The following is a 19,310-nucleotide window of genomic DNA, read 5'->3' on the forward strand; positions in this document are numbered from 1 at the left end:
AAACAAAGTAAAGTAAGAGAAAATATTCCAACCCAAGGCTCAATGTTTTTTATGGCTGCATCTTCTATATTCTACACGTCTTGTGCTTCATATAGACACGTTTCCCCCCAAAGTTCAGGTTAAAGATTCAGGGCTGCTTATGGTTTGAGTTGTTTCAAGACGTTACTTTGAGGAATAAACGTTTGTTTCGTTTAACCAAAATTCGTCTAAACACGAGCAGCCGTACACAAACTGATCTATATGATCAAAGTAGAGGATCAACTGGAGAAAACATTCAATGATTACGTTTACATGCACCAAATATTACAGTTTCTGCCCTTATTCTGAAAAAGACAACATTCCTACTAAGCTGTTAACCTGGTTAATGAACAGGATTATTCCTCTAATGTTCCTGTTTACATGCAGCTGTTCATACTCCGATCCACGTAAAACGTCCTGACCGAAACAACTCATTCAGCTGAACACGTCAGCTAACCAGTTGTCTCTTTCCCTCTTCTTATTCTCATCATCATCATCATCATCATCATCATCATCATCATCATCTGGTCCATTTGAGGAGCTCAGAGCGTCCTCATCACCGGGGCCGGTGAATCCCACGTCGACAACCATTCTCGGCTGTGTTTGACGGGTCGATGCCCAAATATGTCACGTCAAAATATAGAAAAAGTGGAATGTCAGGAGCCACTTGTTCCAGATTGCTTCTTTGCGACAAACTTTTCAAAGTTTTCCACCGGTGGCGAACGCAGCCTTCCTCTTTTATTCCTTCAACCAGCTTCTTGTAAAGGTCGGCGTTGTGATATTTGATATCCAAGTCTTTCATCAAGTTTAACAGTAGGAGTGTTTCTCCTTCTTTTCTTCTCTTTTGGGCAGCATCTCTGCAGACTAGTTGGTTTTGTGTACAACTCACAGAGCTGGATGTAAACAGGCAAGAGGCCGCGTGTCGCAAACTGCCGTAAACACCCCTGAATGTGCCGTATACACGTCCAAAGAATGCTCCTAAAACCTGAATATCATCAGCATATCTCACACGTATTAATCTGAAAATGCTCCATTCAGAATAAGGCCTAATTCAGAATACGCTGTTTACATGACCCCTATCAAATTCACTATATTAGTGGAATATTAATGTGCATGTAAACGTAGTCAGTGACAACTTTTGGTGCAATCTGGAGTTGGTACCAAAGAGGTGTTGAGGTTCGACACCCAGCCGTGGTCGTATTTGGTATCTTTGGAAACTGGAGTCATCGCTATAATTAAAAATAAAGTTCTATAGGTTTGAACATTTTTGAACAAACAACGTGATCTCTGTGACGGAGGGGACAGACAGATTTGTTGAAGGATGCTGGAAAACGTCTTTGTCCAAAATGAGTTTGTTTTTCAACCTGGAGACGAGCAGCCGGACGGCCAATCGCTGTCCATCGCAAAGTTTTACATGTTCAGCGTCCGTTGTTTCCCGCCAGCTCACTCTGACCACAAAACAAAAGATGTCTTCAAGAAGACTGCCAGGCGGGGGGGTGGAGCAAGTGGTTTCTCTTATTTTGAAGGGGAGTGAGGGTGGATGGAGGATGGGAGGATTTCTGCTCCAGTCAGTCTTTAGTCGTCCCGGTGAACCTCCGGCGCCGCGCCGCGCTCTCACCCCGTCCGGCCCTCCACGATGATCACTAACACCGGCGTCAGGTCCATCAGGTTTTTCAGCATGTCCATGATGTCCTCGTGGTCTCTGGCTCCTTCAATGAACTCCTCCAGGGTCAGCTCACCTGAGGGGGGGGGTCAAAGGTCAAAAGACAGTTGGTGGGTTATAATGGAAACTAAATGGGCAGTTTAGTCGCACAGCAGTTTGTCGTATCTCACGAAATGTAATGTATTGATTCGTGTCCATAGACACGATGATGGTCAGCATGAAATCAGTTCATATGTAATCCACGTAATTGTGAACCACGAAGTATAAAAAGCGGCAAACGCCATGTAGGGAGGAGGTCGGGGTTCGTCCAGGAGACTGGCGTTCATGTCAGGTGTGAAACCAGAAGTTAAAAGTTGATTTAGTCGTCACATAACTTCTGTACTTAAGTTCCGCCACTTCTGGAGTTATTTGAACCCAAACCGCATTGTTATACGCAGTGTTGCTTTGCGTTTTGGGTTGTTTTGCTCAACGCTGTTTTGGGTAACGCTGTTTTACTCAACATTGTTTTACGCAACGTTATTTTACGCAACATTGTTTTACGCAACGTTGTTTTACCCAACATTGTTTTACGCAACGTTGTTTTACCCAACGTTGTTTTACGCAACGTTGTTTTACGCAACGTTGTTTTACGCAACGTTGTTTTACCCAACATTGTTTTACGCAACGTTGTTTTACCCAACATTGTTTTACGCAACGTTGTTTTACCCAACATTGTTTTACGCACGTTGTTTTACCCAACATTGTTTTACGCAACGTTGTTTTACCCAACATTGTTTTACGCAACGTTGTTTTACCCAACATTGTTTTACGCAACGTTGTTTTACCCAACATTGTTTTACGCAACGTTGTTTTACGCCAGTTGTTCCGCTTGTTCCGCAACGTTACGTAAGCAAGGCTAAAGACGGATGTTGTTTATTTACAGTAGTTTTACTTTTTACGTTGTAACGCCACACTGTAACGCCACGCTGTAGCGCCACGCTGTAGCGCCACGCTGTAGCGCCACGCTGTAGCGCCACGCTGTAACGCCACGTTGTAAAGCTACTGTGTTTCCAGCAACTCATGGAACGATAATAATCTCTATAGCATATTGTTCTTTACCTTCTCCCTTCACATCAATCCTCTCAAATATGATGGAGACGATGTCCTCGGGGTCGGTGTCTCTGTTCCGTGTAATGTCCTGGATGGCCTGTAGGGGGAGACACACACAGTCTGAGTCAGATAGAAATATCAAACACAGGAGAATAATATTACGAGAATAAAGTCATAACTTTAAGAGAATAAAATGATAATATTATAAAGTAGTAATTGTACGTGTTATTTTAGAGGGTAAATAGAGTGAAAATGAGGAACGTGGAGCATCTTGTGAAGTTCTACTTTAGTTTAAGTTTCACTAATAACCAAATACTTATATTATACTTATATATCTTTTGGCTCATCAGCAGCACATTATCATCAGCATCAGGACCTGGAAGAGATTGTTAAGTTAAGAGTTTATTCTGAAGAAAGAATCACACAGACCTGATGGAGGAAACTGACTCTTTAGAGGAGGAGGAAATTTATTTCTACTAAAGTTATGACTTTATTCTCGCAATATTACGACTTTATTCTCGTAAAGTTATGACTTTTTTTTCTTGTAATACTATGACTTTATTTTCATTAAATTATCGGTATCGGTGCATCACTAATAATCTGTGATCAAACGTTGGGTATTTGGATCATTTTTCCCAGTATTAAAATTAAGAGGGAAAATGGCAAATAAAGTGTTTTCATTTTCCTTTTCTAATACACATTTTTGCATTTAATTGCTATTTTCAGTTTCAGGATTTTAAATGTTTTCCTTTCATTTTTAACATTAGATTATGTCTGATTATCCTGAGCACTAAAATATAATAATAATTTACCATTTTCTCTTTTAATTTCCCATTTAATTCTGCTCAATGATCCTGGGCTGCAGAGGGTTAAACGCTCCTCAGCAGACTGGACTCAGTGAAGACCTTCAGACTGGTTTGACATCCAGACTAACTGGGTTGTTGGGAGTCAGTCGTCCCACTTCCAGCAGCTTCCTGTCGGCTGATAAATTGAGCTCATTCAGCAGATTAACACGTCTAATTTCAGAGCTAATCCAGCCCAGTGTTCTGTCGGTGGGAGCAGAGCTGCAGCTGCAGCTCTGCTGATTCAGTCCGTTCACACAGTTTGTAGGTCATTTTACAGAAAACTAAATCCTGATCAGCTTCTATTATAACCTTCCATTTCTTTACAAAAACTTACAATACAATATCCACGACAGCGTTGTGCTACTTTGCTTCTTGGCTCTTGGTTAAAGTTAGAAAAAGATTATGGTCAGGTTTTTTTTTCCATCAACCCAAATTTTTTTGTGGTATTTTCTTTTTAATTTATAAGGGACATGTAATGTTTTATACTTCTGCTGAATATAATCCATCAATCTTATTTCCATAGATGTATTATGTAAATACAGTTCCCTTTGTTAACACCTTATTTTGAAAAAAGCGGACGTAGTCATGTCTACTTCCTGTAACTTCACCAAGGTGGTCTCTAGCTCTCCCGTCAGCTCCGTTCTCTTTATCCATCCATGGTCAGCTCCATCGGGGCCGTTTCAATGCAGAAAACATAAATGTCAGTATCTGGGTGCTCTACAGTCGTAGCGTCGGCCCATTTGACCACGGAGACGAGAGCGACGGACAGCTCCACCGCCACGTTACCACCATACCATAACGTTTCCTGTCCGTGACAGAGTTAGCGTGCAGATTTAGCTCTGCTCTGTCTAGCTCTGCTTTTCCTGTCAATGTGTGAAACCCAAAGTGTTTCCATCCTTTACTGGATGTGTAGTGTTTACCACACTGGATTTAACATGTGAGGGTGCAGGTCGTATCCACGCTGACCCTTCAACGTTTTAGACTCTCTGAGGTTTGTTTTGGTTGACGGATACGGAACGGATATGACGTCACGTTACTCAGACTGTGCTGGCTAGACGACTGGGTCAGAGCATCTCCAGAACTGCAGCTCTTGTGGGATGTTCCCGGTCTACAGTGGTCAGGACCTACCAAAAGTGGTCCAAGGAAGGAGAACCGGTGGACCGGCGACAGGGTCAGACCCGAGGCTCATTGATGCACGTGTGGAGTGAAGGCTGGCCTGTGTTGTCCGATCCAATAGAAGAGCTACTGGAGCTCAAACTGATGAAAAAGTAAATGCTGGTTCGGATAGAAAGGTGTCATAACAATCAGTGAGAGGCAGTTTGTTGCGTACGGGGCTGCGTATATCGCACTGGTATCGTATCGGTACTCTGTATCGGCCGATACGCAAGTTCAGATATCGGAATCGGTATTGGGAATTTTGGAATATATCTTTCTCAGTGGATTTCTAGACGTGTATTCTGGACGGACATCAGAGATAACAATATCCTCGGGAAGTGTTTTTCAGTGTCTTTACTTCCCGTTCAGGTCTCCGGCTAGAACAGTTGTCTCTCTCATGTGTTTTGTGTCGAGCCTCATTGCCGACCCTTCGGTCTAACTGGTGTCTGTTTGTGTGATGATTACCGAGAAGATAGTCTCCAGCTCCTCCTTGTCGATCTTTCCGTTGCCGTCCTGGTCGAACAGTTTGAAGTACCACTTTAGTTTCTGGTTGATTTCTCCTTTCAGCAGCAGACTGACGGCTGCGATGTACTCCACAAAGTCGATGTAACCGTCCTGCAGGCAGAAGAGAGGGAGGTTAAACCACCGCGAGGCCGTTACGATCAGTTTATATATGAAGATGCATTTTGTTTTTAATCTGGACGCTTCGTCAGCTCTCCAGAACTCAAGCTGTGTATGGCGAGCTGTTTTAATATTTAATAGCTCAGCTTGTCTATCCTGAATTAACATTAGAGATATCTACAACTACATTAGGACTAGTCGTAATTCTTATTCCAGACATCTATAACCTCATGGTGACATCGATGACGTTGCTCATCAAGGCTTCCCATTGGATATCGGCCCAACAAAGCATCTGAACGGTGTCAGCAGAAGCTTTCGTTAACTCCGATAGTTCGGTAAAGTGTGAAAGATATTCACAGATTCAAACTTCCCGGATCAATAACTCATAAGTTGTTAAAACACCAATGAGGGCTCTTTCTAACCGTAGAGAGGTAGATAACGAGCTACAACCTCATCTTCTAATCACATAACATCGGTCTCTGTGTGCAGCCGGCTGTGAGACGAGAACATGACATGAAATAGAAAAGAGCTCATCATCAGGAGTCTGTGGCCAACGAGAGCTTTGTGCACTAGAGAGTTGTGGTAGAAGTCTACAGCGCGTTGTAGGGATGTCACAATACCAGAAATCTAGTAGTCGATACCGATACCAATACCAGTGAATTTCCAAGATCTCGATACCAAATTTGATACCACGGTAAAAAACAAAACAACAATAAATCCCTGTACTGTAATTCAACACGTGCTCTTTTATTAAAAACATTTGAACATTACAAAAAACAGAGGTATGTAGCCTTTAAATAATAAATAAAAAGAATAGACCCATTTCGTTCTTTTTGGCGTATCAGCAGCGTGTTATCACTCGATAGCCAGACGACGGACGCCACATACTGACCATGAATGCATCTGGTCCGTCAGCTCAGAGTAGCAGGAGTAGGAGCAGAGGATTTATTGTTGAAGTGAAAAGCAAACGCACCTATTTGGCAATATTTCACGTTTAATCCCAATGCTATAAGGGATCCATGACATTAATGAGATAATCGCCGCAAGGTGGATGGAGCCGTCACAGCCGGTGTGCACAGAGCAGCGGCGCCAGGTAGACCCCCGCAGCAAAAGCTCTACCGGAGAGGCCAGACACACCGCCACCCGACGGCAAAAAATCTGAGTCAGCGCTCTGCACATGTTGACCATCATCTCTTCTTGTAAAATGTCCGGTGTAATCGGTGACACCGGTGATGTCACAAGTTCATTAACCGGTGGGAACATTTTCCTCACCGTCACATCCCTACCAACGACCGTTACAGGCATCGTACGGCACCTTCAGTACTGTAGAAAAAGAGTACCGTCACTTTTTTAGAAGTTTGGTATCGACTTGGTACCGAAGTATCGGTTCTCGTGACATCCCTAGTGTGTTGTAGATTCATTGTCTCCAGACACACTTTATAAACCCACACGGCAGCGCCATAGTTTGAATAGCTTCACCTCTGGTTTACTGAATACTTCCTCCACGGATTATACTTTTTATGTAAACATAGAAATGACAGAATGTTTGGTCATGATGGTTTAAAGTCTTGGTAATCATTGTCCAAAATGTGTATGAAGCCTGAACAAACATTTAAAAACTGAACATTTGAGAGTCCTGTGATCTCCTGGTGTCCCCGACCTCTCAGAACATCCTCCCTGAACTTCACCTCTACACACTCTCAATCCACTTAGCTCGCCATAAACACCCCCAGCGAGGATAATAGCTCCGCATGCACACGCCGTAAGCCAATTAGACAGAGAGAGCCAACGAAAGTTCTGCTTCGGCCATCTTTGTTCTGATTCACACGGCGGTCTGGAGCTGATCTCTGCAGCACAACCAGTTTGTTTTATTAAACCGCTGGACAATTGATAAAAAAAATGATTAATCTCTAAAAAATACTGGCATCAAAAACTTTTGACATTTGGAGATTTCTGTATATTTCGGTAATTGGATGGCGAGCACTCAGAAACCCACTTATTGTCAATATTTTCAGTTTTCTGGACATTTTCTGGACTGTGTTTCTGCCTTTTTTGACAGTTTTTCTGACATTTTTCAGACATTATTCAGACGTACATCATCCTTTGAATGCTCTAGGTCTCTAGTTTGATCCATCCATCCTCTGAATGCTCTAGGTCTCTAGTCTGATCCATCCATCCTCTGAATGCTCTAGGTCTCTAGTTTGATCCATCCATCCTCTGAATGCTCTAGGTCTCTAGTCTGATCCATCCATCCTCTGAATGCTCTAGGTCTCTAGTTTGATCCATCCATCCTCTGAATGCTCTAGGTCTCTAGTCTGATCCATCCATCCTCTGAATGCTCTAGGTCTCTAGTCTGATCCATCCATCCTCTGAATGCTCTAGGTCTCTAGTCTGATCCGTCCATCCTCTGAATGCTCTAGGTCTCTAGTCTGATCCATCCATCCTCTGAATGCTCTAGGTCTCTAGTTTGATCCATCCATCCTCTGAATGCTCTAGGTCTCTAGTTTGATCCATCCATCCTCTGAATGCTCTAGGTCTCTAGTTTGATCCATCCATCCTCTGAATGATCTAGGTCTCTAGTCTGATCCATCCATCCTCTGAATGCTCTAGGTCTCTAGTCTGATCCATCCATCCTCTGAATGCTCTAGGTCTCTAGTCTGATCCATCCATCCTCTGAATGCTCTAGGTCTCTAGTTTGATCCATCCATCCTCTGAATGCTCTAGGTCTCTAGTCTGATCCATCCATCCTCTGAATGCTCTAGGTCTCTAGTTTGATCCATCCATCCTCTGAATGCTCTAGGTCTGTAGTTTGATCCATCCATCCTCTGAATGCTCTAGGTCTCTAGTCTGATCCATCCATCCTCTGAATGCTCTAGGTCTCTAGTCTGATCCATCCATCCTCTGAATGCTCTAGGTCTCTAGTTTGATCCATCCATCCTCTGAATGCTGTGATTATCCTAGAGGTCACCACAGGTCATTTTATACAGTGAGGTCAATGAAATGGCTCCAATGGGCACTAACATCATCACACATGAATACAGTTGGGCTCATTGGATCCACCAGAGTCTCAGTTTTACAGTGAGACCCCATTTATGGAATTCAAAGACTGTTTATGGACCCCAGGATGCAGAAATATTCAGATAAACCATTTTAGAATAGAAGGCAATAACACATTTATACTGCATTCATTTGTAGTTGCACACATTATAACATTTTATATACTATATTAAGTATTTTTTTTTTTTTTACCATTGACAAAGTATTAACTATCTATCTAAATAATGTTTATAGATGCTTTACAAAGTATTATTAACCATTTAACAAGGTATTATAATCATCAGTCATAACTTTATAATAACCATCCAACTAATGTTTACAAACTAATTGTTAAATATTAACAAAGTGTTACAAATATCTGTCTATGTAATGTTTATAGATGTTTTACACACAATTTCTTAAAGGTTTACAAACAGTATCTTAATCATTAACAGATGCTATATATATATATATAACATGTTATAATGTGTGCAACAATAAACTGTTAACGTAAGCGTTACTAATAATAAGTAATAATTATTCATTATAATTTGTTGTTTGTTAACAGTACAATAACTATTAACTAAGTTTAATTAACCATCAATTTACCATTTATAAATGATGGTTATTATAAAGTGTTACCGGTGAATCTCGGTCCTTTATAAAGTACAAATTTGTTAATGTTCTAAACTTTTGTGCTTTTATTTTGAAAGTTAGACACCAAAGTCCCGTCTGGTCAGCTGAGTGCACATCTATCTGTCAAAAACCAGATAATCGACACAGTTTACACCGAAAGGTCAACTCACTTTTATAGTTTCAGGTAGATTATCTTACTGGAGGAGTCTCTCTGTTCGTTTAACTGCCCTGGGTTCTTCAAACTATGTTTTTACAAGCTAAAAAAAATAATGAAATCTGTATTTGTTTTACAATTATCTACATTATTTATAATGATCCATTAGAAGTATGAGTTTAACTAATAGTAATAATTGTGATAAAACCATTATGGAAAGCATATTAACCAATTTTATCATAATTTGTGATTTATTATTTACATGCACACACACACACACACGTTTGTCTTTCCATACATGTGAGGACCATCATGCATACAAGCATGCATTCCCTAGCCCCTTGACCCTAACTTTAGTCATCACAATTACATGCCTAACCGCAACTATTTCCTTTTATTCTAACCTAAACCTAATTCTAACCTGAACCTTTCCAAAAATGTCCTCCCAAAGTTTAAAACTCAAATCCTCAAATCTGCGTATAGAACCAAATCTACACCAAATGCAAAATGTTTACTTTTCACATTTCTTTCTTTAACATACCTGTAATTGAATGATGTAATTAATTCAGACATAGTGGTATAGATTTCATACTAATATTCCTCCGTACAGTGAACAATACACAGATGTAGCCTGGGCATGTTTTACCTTAAACTTTGCATTAAATACTTAAAGGATATATAAGATTATTCTCCACATGACAAACCCGTCCGGTTAAGTTCTTGGAAAGATTGCAGTTGAGCTGTGTCATGACATTAATGACGTTAGAGGGTTAGATCGGATGTGTGGGGTTGTATGAGGTACTTATCCATCGTCAGTGTATTACCTGCAGTAGACGGAGAAACAGACAGGAGTACCTGGACTCCATCACCAGACAGTAATTTCACCTTGCAGATACTTTAGTGTTTTAAAGGGTTAGTTTGGATTCACCAAAGTGTCAAAGGAGCCTGGTGGCTTTGAAGAAAGCATAGATAACAGCTTCAGTTCCCCGTCAGAAAGGGCTGTCTGACGGTGAGGTAAAGCGGTGAAAATTAACTACATTTGCTAAACTACAAAAAATATACGCAAAACCACTAAGAAGAGACGCAAAAACCAAGAAGAGATGCAAAACCAAGAAGAGATGCAAAACCAAGAAGAGACGCCAAATCACTGAATAGAGATGCAAAACGACTAAAAAGAGAGGGTAAACTACTAAGAGACAGAAAACCACTAAAAATAGACGAAAAACCCCTAAGAAGAGATGCAAAACAACTTAAGAGACGCAAAATAACTTAAGAGACGCAAAAACACAAAAAAGAGATGCAAAACAACTAAAAGCAGACACAAAACCACTAAAATGGGCTGCAAAAACACTAAGGAAGAGAATGAAACCACTAGGAAGAGATGCAAAACAACTACAAAGAGACACAAAACAACTAAAACAAGACGCAAAACAATTAAAATGAGACGCAAAACAACTACAAAGAGACACAAAAAAAAATATAAAGAGACGCAAAACCACTGAATAGAGACACAAAACAAATAAAATGGGCCGCAAAAACAACTAAAAAGAGATGCAAAACGATTAAAACAAGACACAAAACAACTAAAAAGAGATGCAAAACGACTTAAAAAAGACGCAAAACAACTCCATCTACTGGAGTTAATACACTGACTATGTTGAAGTACCTCATACAACCCCACTGAGGAACACCTGAACTGTCCCTTTGACCTCGGCTTCCTGGGTCAAATTACGACGCCTCATCATTTCCTCTGCTCTGTGAACATCACGCTGCTCTCTGTGTTACATCTGAAGTCACTGATGCAAATTATTATTACATGTGAACATACATTTAAGTCCTGAAACAAAAGTTTACTGATTATAAACCTGCAGAGCAGCAGTCAGTAATATTAATACAACAGGAAGTTATTTATAGTAAATGTAAATCGACTGAAGCTGTTGAGTGTTTCATCAGAAGGCTGAAAAATATACAGTTTATATTTTATTATTATTATTCTCTATTGTTAGAGAAGACAACGCTCATAGCTTTACAATGTGTATTTTAAAAATATAATACTTCTTTTATTAAGTACTTCATTACATTACTTAGATATACTGTATATACATGTGTTTATATAAATCTAAATATCCCCTAAACCTTTCATGCCAATATATAATATACATTTAAGTATTATCACTTTCATGTAGTTAAATCAGCAATAGAAGCTGATACTTCAGACTCAGAAATACTTTATTGATCCCAGAGGGGATTAATTGGTCATTAATTGGGGCGTTATAGTTATTTTATCAGATATAAAATAGAAATAAAGGAGTAAGTAATGTGTAAATTATGTACATAATGCTACAATATAAACACAATATATGTAAATATATATAAGTTAGTTATAAAATTAAAAATAACAAATGAGAATATAAGATATATGTACATTAAGTAAATACAAAATGCGGAGAAGTGTGTTAAATATAAATACCAGAATGGTATAAATAAGAATTAATTAAGAGTATTTCTTGATTAAATATAAATGCAGTATTGTTGACAGAGTAATGAAACCGATAATACTTCTGTACTTTTACTGGTGATACTCTAATGTTTGTGCTGAAGGCCTCCGCCAGGTTTAGACCGGTTCTGATCCAGTGAAACCAGCAGACAAACCAGAGACAAAGACTTCCCCAATAAAAATAAAACAGCTTCCAGTACTCGTCACATTTAGCGTTTAATTCAGAAGCTTTATTTTGAAAACCCCTCGCCGTGTGTCGATGTGTCGGTGTGAAACGCACCCCGTCCATGTCGAAGGTGAGGAAGACCTGGTCCACGTAGCTGTTGGCGTTCTCCGTCATGCCCTTCAGATTAAGGATGGCCTTCAGCTCGAACAGCGTGATGAGGCCCGACGGAGACTCCCGCATGAACTTGTTGTACCAGTGGTGCATGTCCTCCGCCAGGATGTCGTCCAGGTTGGAGCCGTGGTTCCCCATTGGTCCGGTCCGACGGCAGCACCGACAAGAAAAACCTCAAGAGAAGGAAGAACGAGGGATTCTCACCCTGAAGGAGAAGACGGGTTTTAGAAACGAAAAGACGAAACCAGCAGCTTGACCTCAGACGAGAACTGATCCTCAGTGGACGGATGTTTGAAGAACAACAAGAAGAGCGTGATGAAGCGGTCTGAAGTCCTTTTATAGAGAAGAAGAATAAAAAGAGTCAAAAAGGTTAGAAATCCGTGGCGGCGGCGGCGGCGGCGGCGGCGGCGGCGGCGGCAGGCTTCAGCACCGGGAGGGTCGAGCCGGCCGACATCCAGGCTGCAGTGACTCTGCAGGCGGAGAGCAAACCTCAGGACTGTCTAACCCTCTTAGTTTCTGGAGGAAGAAATCAAAGAAGCACCTAAAATAACTCCCTAATGAGATCAGGCCGCCCGGCCGCAGGGTTCTGCTGCCAGAGGCCGAGCCAAGAGGCTTTACCTGCTGAGTTCAGGTGAGGGAGTGGGGCTGGCCCTGGAAGCAGGGTGGTTATATAACAGGCTCACCTGGGTGTCCTGGGTCAGACAGAGAGGTTCCCCGCGGTGAGGCAGACGCAGGACGTTTCCACCCGAGACGGGTCAGGTCATATGTGGACGCTTCAACAGGCATAATAACTGAGTACAAGTACTTTACAATTTAGAGATACTTGTACTGTTTTCTTTGTTTGATGACTCATAAAAAGGCACAAAACCACTAAAAACAGACACAAAACAACTAAAAACAGACACAAAACCACTAAAAAGAGACGCGAAGGACTCAAAAGAGGTGAGAAATCCTGGGAAAAGCCGTGAAAACCTTCAACCCCGGAGCTCTTGCCCACTGCGAGAAATTACATTTTTTATTAATCCTGCATTCTTCACATTGAAGAAATCTTCGTTTGGCGACTCAAACTGTGGACGAACCTGAAGACGAGCTGAAAGCTACAAAGACAAACCAACATAAAGTTTGCTTCTTGCTGTATCTCCAATAATGATCTCCCTAAGAGGCTCAGAGCTGCTGGAAGTGATCCAGTTAAACCATTTAAACCCATAATGACCAGTTCAGAGGAACACTGGGAACACTGGGAAACTGACAGTCTGATCTCCTGTCTGCTTATTTCAGGATTTTAGATTAACAAACAACATGATTTTTTGAATGAAAACATTCAGAATGTAAAAATTTAGTAAAAACAATTAACACAAGGATGTATGTTACGAAACATTACTTCACCTGATACAGATAAATCTATATGTCCCTAAATGTGAGATGTAAAATTACCACAAAGAGACGCAATTACTCTGGATGACGTGTTGACGGTCTATAATATTTACCACATTCACCATCTTAGTTAGCATGTTAGCATGCTAGTATTTGCTAATTTGCAGTTGGACTTGTAGTTGGCCTCTCTCCTAAAGTGGTTTTATGGACACAGTCTGTGACCTTTGACCTTTTATTAGTGAAGCAGACTCCGTGTCCATCACAATGTAGTAACAGCTGACTGAAACACCTGTTATACCCCTGTATTCTCCCAGCATGCCTCTGGGCTGCAGGTTTCTAGTGTTTGGCTGTGAATCTTGGGTTTACAGAGTGGAGGCGTTTCTCTGTTGATCTGTTTTATTTCAGGCAGCAGTGAGGCTGGATCTGCGTGTATCAGAGGATCAAACAGATTATCCAGAATACGATTAAAATACAGCCAGCAGGAGCAGCAGTCAGGTTTCTTCCTCCCACTGGTTCTCCTGTCGAACTCGTCTATTCCAGGAGTCCTTACGAGTCCTCTGGATTAAGAGTTACAGAGTCATGTGGAAATGTGCCAGCTGTGGAATATCCTCTTGTCATCACTGTCCCTGAGCTGTAAGTAGAGTTTCAACACTAACGCACCTTTTGTCTCACCTGTTTTATGAAGAGTTAACGCCACAGAGCTGGCCCAAAGAAATTAAACCCCCTACCGGAAAATACATAATAAATACGAAGTTTACATAATAAATACACCATGTGGGTTTCTAGTTATCAAAATGGTACAAAAACGTAGTCTTTGCGCTTGTTTGCTTCTCTTTGTGGTCGTTTTAAGTCTCTTTGTGGTTGTTGTGAGTCTCTTTGTGGTTGTTTCGAGTCTCTGTGGTTGTTTTGAGTCTTTGTGGTCATTTTGAATCTCTTTGTGGTTGTTTTGAGTCTCTTTGTGTGAGTTTTGAGTGTCTTTGTGGTGGTTTTGCACCTCCTTGTGGTTGTTTTGCTTCTCTTTGTGGTTGTTTTGTGTCTTTTTGTGGTTGTTTTGAGTGTCTTTGTGGTGGTTTTGCACCTCCTTGTGGTTGTTTTGAGTGTCTTTGTGGTTGTTTTGTTTCTCTTTGTGGTTGTTTTGAGTCTCTGTGTTTGTTTTGAGTCTCTTTGTGGTTGTTTTGTTTCTCTTTGTGGTCGTTTTGAGTCTCTTTGTGGTTGTTTTGTGTCTCTTTGTGGTTGTTTTGAGTCTCTTTGTGGTCGTTTCGCGCCTCCAGAGTTAAATTTCTTTACGTAAGTGGTGTTATGTTTTATGGGAGTATTTCTACTTAATGCTACTTTATACATCTCCCTCAATACATTTCAGAGGTAAATTTCGTACCTTTTACTCCACTACATTTATCTGACTATTGCTTTTTTTTTTTTTACTTTCCACATTAACATCTTATGAAGAAAACGTGATGTTTTCAATGAAGTAAATTAACACATTAAACTTTTCTTCCACCACCGTCAATGCTGAATATAAAACAAGGAACTTTTCCATTAAAACACAGAACATTAAAGAGCAGATAAACATTAATGTAGCGAAAAATATGTCTTTTAATTTCATTGTCAAACGTAAAGGCACAATGTGACGTCTCCAGTTTTCAAACTTTACTACAGAACTGAGAGTTTCTGTACCTGCTGAGTCTTTGTTTGGTTATAAAAACAATGGTTGGTTGTTAAAAAGTAGTATTTTATGAATGTTTGGAATAAGGCTTCAGGTTTTCCAGCTGTGACAGAATTATCTCAAGACAAGCGTCTATGTTATTTAGACTCTTTACAGTTTGTTGCACAACTCAAAATACACGTACAAACACCTAAATCACATCATCATCATCATCATCATCATCATCAGTATCAGTCACAGCTCCGGAGGCAGCGAGCATCAAGAAAACATAATGAAAACAATCGAAATCACATTATATAAAAAGGAGCGTTGCAGTGTAGGAAGGCTTTGAGTCGAGGATTAGTAAAAACAAATTCACATCAATCGTTTTCTTGTCAAGCTGCACTTCATACTGAATTAAAGCTGGACCTTCAGGGAAATTCTTTACAAGACAAACTCGTCGGTTTCCTCGCTTCGTCTTCACCACACCAGAGATAAAGAGGAACCGCGGTGACAGAGTTTCATACGTATTCGTCTGCACGGTGACAGACTCTCAGACGGGCCTTTATCCTTCAGGCCTCGCTGCTGCAGGGTCTCCCTCGCAGCCCCCCAGGGGCTCATCATGGCTGCAGTGCTCCGACTCAGCCGGACGTCCGGTTGCTCATCGGGCTGAACTCTGATTGGTCGTCTCCTGTGGGAGAAAGAAAACGCTTGAGTTTGCCATGTTATGATTGGAGCATATTGTTTAATGCTAAATGCAGTACCTGTGAGGGTTTCTGGACAATATCTGTCATTGTTTTCCAATAATAAACATAATTTCATGGTAATGTATCATGACTTAAGTATCGTGATAACAATGTATTGTGACTTAAGTATTCGTGATAATATCGTATCGTGATAATATCGTATCGTGATAATATCGTACCGTGACTTAGGTATTGTGATAACATCGTATTGTGATAATATCATATTATGATAATATTGTATCGTGACTTAAGTATTGTGACTTAAGTATTGTGATAATATCGTATTGTGATAATATTGTATCATGATAATATACTACTATGATAATATCGTATCGTGATAATATCGTATCGTGATAATATCATATCGGGAGTTAAGTATTGTGATAATATCGTACCGTGACTTAAGTATTGTGACTTAAATATTGTGGTAATTTCGTAATGTGACTTAAGTATTTTGATAACATCGTATTGTGATAACATCGTATTGTGATAACATCATATTGTGACTTAAGTATCGTGATAATTTCGTATCATGACTTAAGTATTGTGATATCGTATTGTGACTTGAGTATTTTGATAACATCGTATTGTGATAATATCGTATTGTGATAATATTGTATCGTGACTTAAGTATCGTGATAATTTCGTATCGTGATTCCCACCCTACGTTTTAGTGACCTGAAACTCTGTTTGCGTGTCAACGAGAGCCCAAAACAGACCGACACAAACATGTAAACATGGAGGAAACAAATTAAAATGTGAGCAGAGAGACTTTGCACTAAAATATTATCAAATATAAAAGAATGAAAATTAGAAATTAGAAATAAAGGTCTGGTTCTCTGCAGATGTTGTGTCTTTAAGCCACTTTAGGTTGTTTAGTTTCAGTAGGAGTCACCTCGCTCTTTTCTTCTTTGCTCTCTGTGTTTGTTGCTCTTTCAGTCGAATCTTCTTTCTGTTTTTCTCCAGAGTTTTTCTCCTCCTCCTCTTCCTCCTTTCTTCCTGATGAAGATCCGTCTCCCTCCTCTCCTCCCGTGGATCCCTCCTTCTTCTCCTCGTCTTCACCTCTGGGCTCGACGCTGATCTTTGACTTATCTTCATCGTGGGATTCGTTTTTCTCAGGACACGTTGAAGGTTTGTCCTCCTTCACCTCGTCTGTTTGACCTTCCTCCATGAAAACCTCTCCTCCTCCTCCTGTTGTTGTTGTTTTGTCTTCTGGTTCAGTCGGGGAGCTCGGAGACGTATCCTCTCCCTCAACGGTGACGCCGACCTCGTCTCCACAGCTGGAGTTCCTGTGGCGGCGGGACGGAGGGCGTCGCCGGATGGAGTGGCGAGCTCTGCCCTGAAGGACCAATGGGAGCGGAGACACACAGGTGAGGTCATTACATTCATAAAGATGGACGCTGATCACGTCACCACCTTTAGAAACTTTAGAATAGAAGAGGATTTATCTGAACAGCCCTTTAACTCTCTGACTGACCTTGATGTTGTCGTTCGACAGGATGGATCCCTCCTCCACGGTGGGAGGAGCTTCAAAGGAGGTGGGGCCCTCCTCCTCAGTCAACGGAGAGGCAGCGGCGGCGGCGGTGGAGACGGGGCTGGCGGGCGACGCCGTGGACGAGGTGGTTATCGTGGAAGGAGGGGCGGAGCCCGGGGAGGGCGGCGTGAAGGTGGGAGACAGCAGCCTGAAGCCGGGGCTCTTTGGAGACGGCAGCATGGCCGTGGGAGAGAGAGCCAGGTTGGCCTACACAGAGAAAGTGATGTCACAGTGATGTCACAGTGATGTCACAGTGATGTCAGAGTGATGTCAGAGTGCAGCTCTTCGTCCTCGCCAGCAGAGAGCAGCAGAAACCACCTGGACTCACCTGGAGCTTCTCGATCAGAGCAGAGTTCCTCTTGACTTTGGAAGGTGAGGTCACATCTTGAGGCTGCTGACACACACACACACACACACACACACACACACACACACACACACACACACACACACACACACACAAATTCACCTTATTTCTGGTTTTAGGTGGGAACTTCATAACACTGTGCAAATCACCTGTAGTGCTAGTAAGGCCGGAGATATACTTGCTTTTCGGACATTTGTCTGACGATTTTCAGACAATTTTTTTTCTGACTTTTTTTAGGACATTTTTTAAAAATGAATAAATCAACTTCCCAGTACGAACACTTAATTAGCCCTTATTATTATGTCCTTGTAGGCCATTTTTACCTCCGCCAAGGCCGACGGCCTAGGAAGGCGTTGGTTTGTCCGTTTGTCCGTTTGGAGGATAATTTCAAAAGTCTGTGATAGATTTGAATGACATTTTTTAGAGGGGTGGGGTGTGGCACAATAAACAATCTATATAACAATACAACAATAGATTTTGGTGGCGATCCGGATCATGATCCGGCTTAATAACTCTGCTCAACCTGTGCATGCGACGTAGATGAAACCTGCCTTGGTGGAGGTCTGTGCTCTCCGAGTGCACTTCTAGTTTGGTCTTTTTTTGCACATTTTAAAAAAACATTTCTGACAGTTGTCGGACATTTTTGTACATTTTCCGGTAATTTTTCAGACTTTTTTTACGGACATTTATCGGACAAATTCACCTTAATTCTGGGTTTAAGTGGAAGCTCCATAACACTGTGCACGTCACCTGTAGTGCTAGTAAGGCCAGAGATTTACTTGCTTTTCGGACATTTTAAGGACATTTTTCGTACTTTTTCAGACATTTTTCGTTGTAAAAGTTGTCAAATGAACTAATAGCTGAATCCGTAACTGTTTAACCTGGCGGAGATACACAGTAAAGGCTCCTGGTCATTAAAGTGGACAGATTATAAAACAATAAAAGACCCTCACTAAACTCCACTGTGATTGTTCCCTGTAAACACAACGTAATGTTCCCTTCTGTTTCTCTCACCTCCTGGTCGTCTCCGTGGGTTTTAGTGAGTTGTAAAGAGCGAGGAGGTCGTCGTCTGACCGGCTTCTCCTGCTAAACAAACAAACAATTATAATTAGTACAGTTGTATTAAACCACTATACTGTTACAGTATTAATTACAGCAGACAAAGAGCTTCTAGTATGTTCACGCTGACTGCAGTAAACTCACCGCTTCATTACCAGCAGCATCGTGTGGACGAGCCGAGCCTTTGAATCTTCCTGCAAGTTCAGCCACAGAGCGCCGGGATAGAGCCTCCTCCTGAGGGAAGGAAACAAGGAAGGAAGGAAGGAAGGAAGGAAGGAAGGATATAAGGTAAATACCAACAACACTGATTTCATTAATTAAAGATGTCGGTGTTTGTGCTGTGTAACAGACCGATCATTGTGTAATTTCACATTTACATTTCTAAGCTGTGGGAGAATTTATACAGAAACATTTTATCAGCACCAATGACTCGTTCAGCCGCACTATGATTAAAGAGACTGTTTGTAACTTCTTCCAGGTATAAATCATTGCTGGTCGGTGTCTCCTGGTCTCTCGTGTGTCTCCGCTGTTCAGACT

At 41.2% G+C, this 19,310-nt stretch overlaps 3 protein-coding genes and 1 long non-coding RNA gene across 10 annotated transcripts in view; 1 reads left to right on the plus strand and 3 right to left on the minus strand.

Annotated features, from left to right (window-relative positions):
• Window positions 1-1,089: 1,089 nt before the first annotated feature.
• Window positions 1,090-13,450, minus strand: guca1d (guanylate cyclase activator 1d). Its single transcript, XM_074611843.1, has 4 exons — window positions 11,995-13,450; window positions 5,236-5,385; window positions 2,780-2,867; window positions 1,090-1,757 (listed from the first exon to the last, which is right to left on the minus strand). The coding sequence occupies exons 1-4, from the start codon at window positions 12,187-12,189 to the stop codon at window positions 1,633-1,635; spliced, it is 558 nt and encodes a 185-aa protein (XP_074467944.1). The 5' UTR covers window positions 12,190-13,450; the 3' UTR covers window positions 1,090-1,632.
• Window positions 3,018-19,310, minus strand: part of LOC141753307 (stromal interaction molecule 1-like) — a 102,289-nt gene continuing 85,996 nt past the window's right edge. Inside the window, exon 15 of the transcript XR_012590427.1 lies at window positions 3,018-3,146. The gene's annotated coding sequence lies outside the window, so the exon portion shown is untranslated. The remainder of the gene's footprint in view (window positions 3,147-19,310) is intronic.
• dub (duboraya) overlaps window positions 15,001-19,310 on the minus strand; it is a 16,380-nt gene continuing 12,070 nt past the window's right edge. Inside the window, exons 2-7 of one of the 7 annotated variants that reach the window (XM_074611841.1) lie at window positions 18,918-19,007; window positions 18,729-18,800; window positions 17,676-17,738; window positions 17,291-17,554; window positions 16,709-17,152; window positions 15,001-15,758 (exon numbers count right to left, since the gene is read on the minus strand). In XM_074611841.1, the coding sequence (XP_074467942.1) occupies window positions 15,729-15,758; window positions 16,709-17,152; window positions 17,291-17,554; window positions 17,676-17,738; window positions 18,729-18,800; window positions 18,918-19,007 (963 nt within the window). In that variant the 3' untranslated portion in view covers window positions 15,001-15,728. Of the gene's footprint in view, window positions 17,153-17,290; window positions 17,555-17,675; window positions 17,742-18,728; window positions 18,801-18,917; window positions 19,008-19,310 lie in introns of all 7 variants that reach the window. The other 6 variants (XM_074611842.1, XM_074611840.1, XM_074611838.1 and 3 more) reach the window with 6 other exon arrangements.
• The window catches only part of LOC141753310 (uncharacterized), a 24,164-nt gene continuing 23,825 nt past the window's right edge, over window positions 18,972-19,310 (plus strand). Inside the window, exon 1 of the long non-coding RNA XR_012590428.1 lies at window positions 18,972-19,061. This is a non-coding gene — a long non-coding RNA (uncharacterized LOC141753310). The remainder of the gene's footprint in view (window positions 19,062-19,310) is intronic.

The sequence above is a fragment of the Sebastes fasciatus genome, chromosome 16 (assembly GCF_043250625.1).
Source record: "Sebastes fasciatus isolate fSebFas1 chromosome 16, fSebFas1.pri, whole genome shotgun sequence".
NCBI classification, from domain to species: Eukaryota; Metazoa; Chordata; class Actinopteri; order Perciformes; family Sebastidae; genus Sebastes; species Sebastes fasciatus.

What these genes read in the sequence shown, in the direction of transcription:
- guca1d (XM_074611843.1), bottom strand. Translation starts at nt 12,189, where the DNA reads ATGGGGAACCACGGCTCCAACCTGGACGACATCCTGGCGGAGGACATG. An exon ending in TCACCTTCGACATGGACGGG is followed by an intron (nt 5,386 to 11,994) that starts GTGCGTTTCACA and finishes TTCTGCCTGCAG; the next exon opens with GACGGTTACATCGACTTTGT. An exon ending in AGCTGGAGACTATCTTCTCG is followed by an intron (nt 2,868 to 5,235) that starts GTAATCATCACA and finishes CTCCCCCTACAG; the next exon opens with GCCATCCAGGACATTACACG.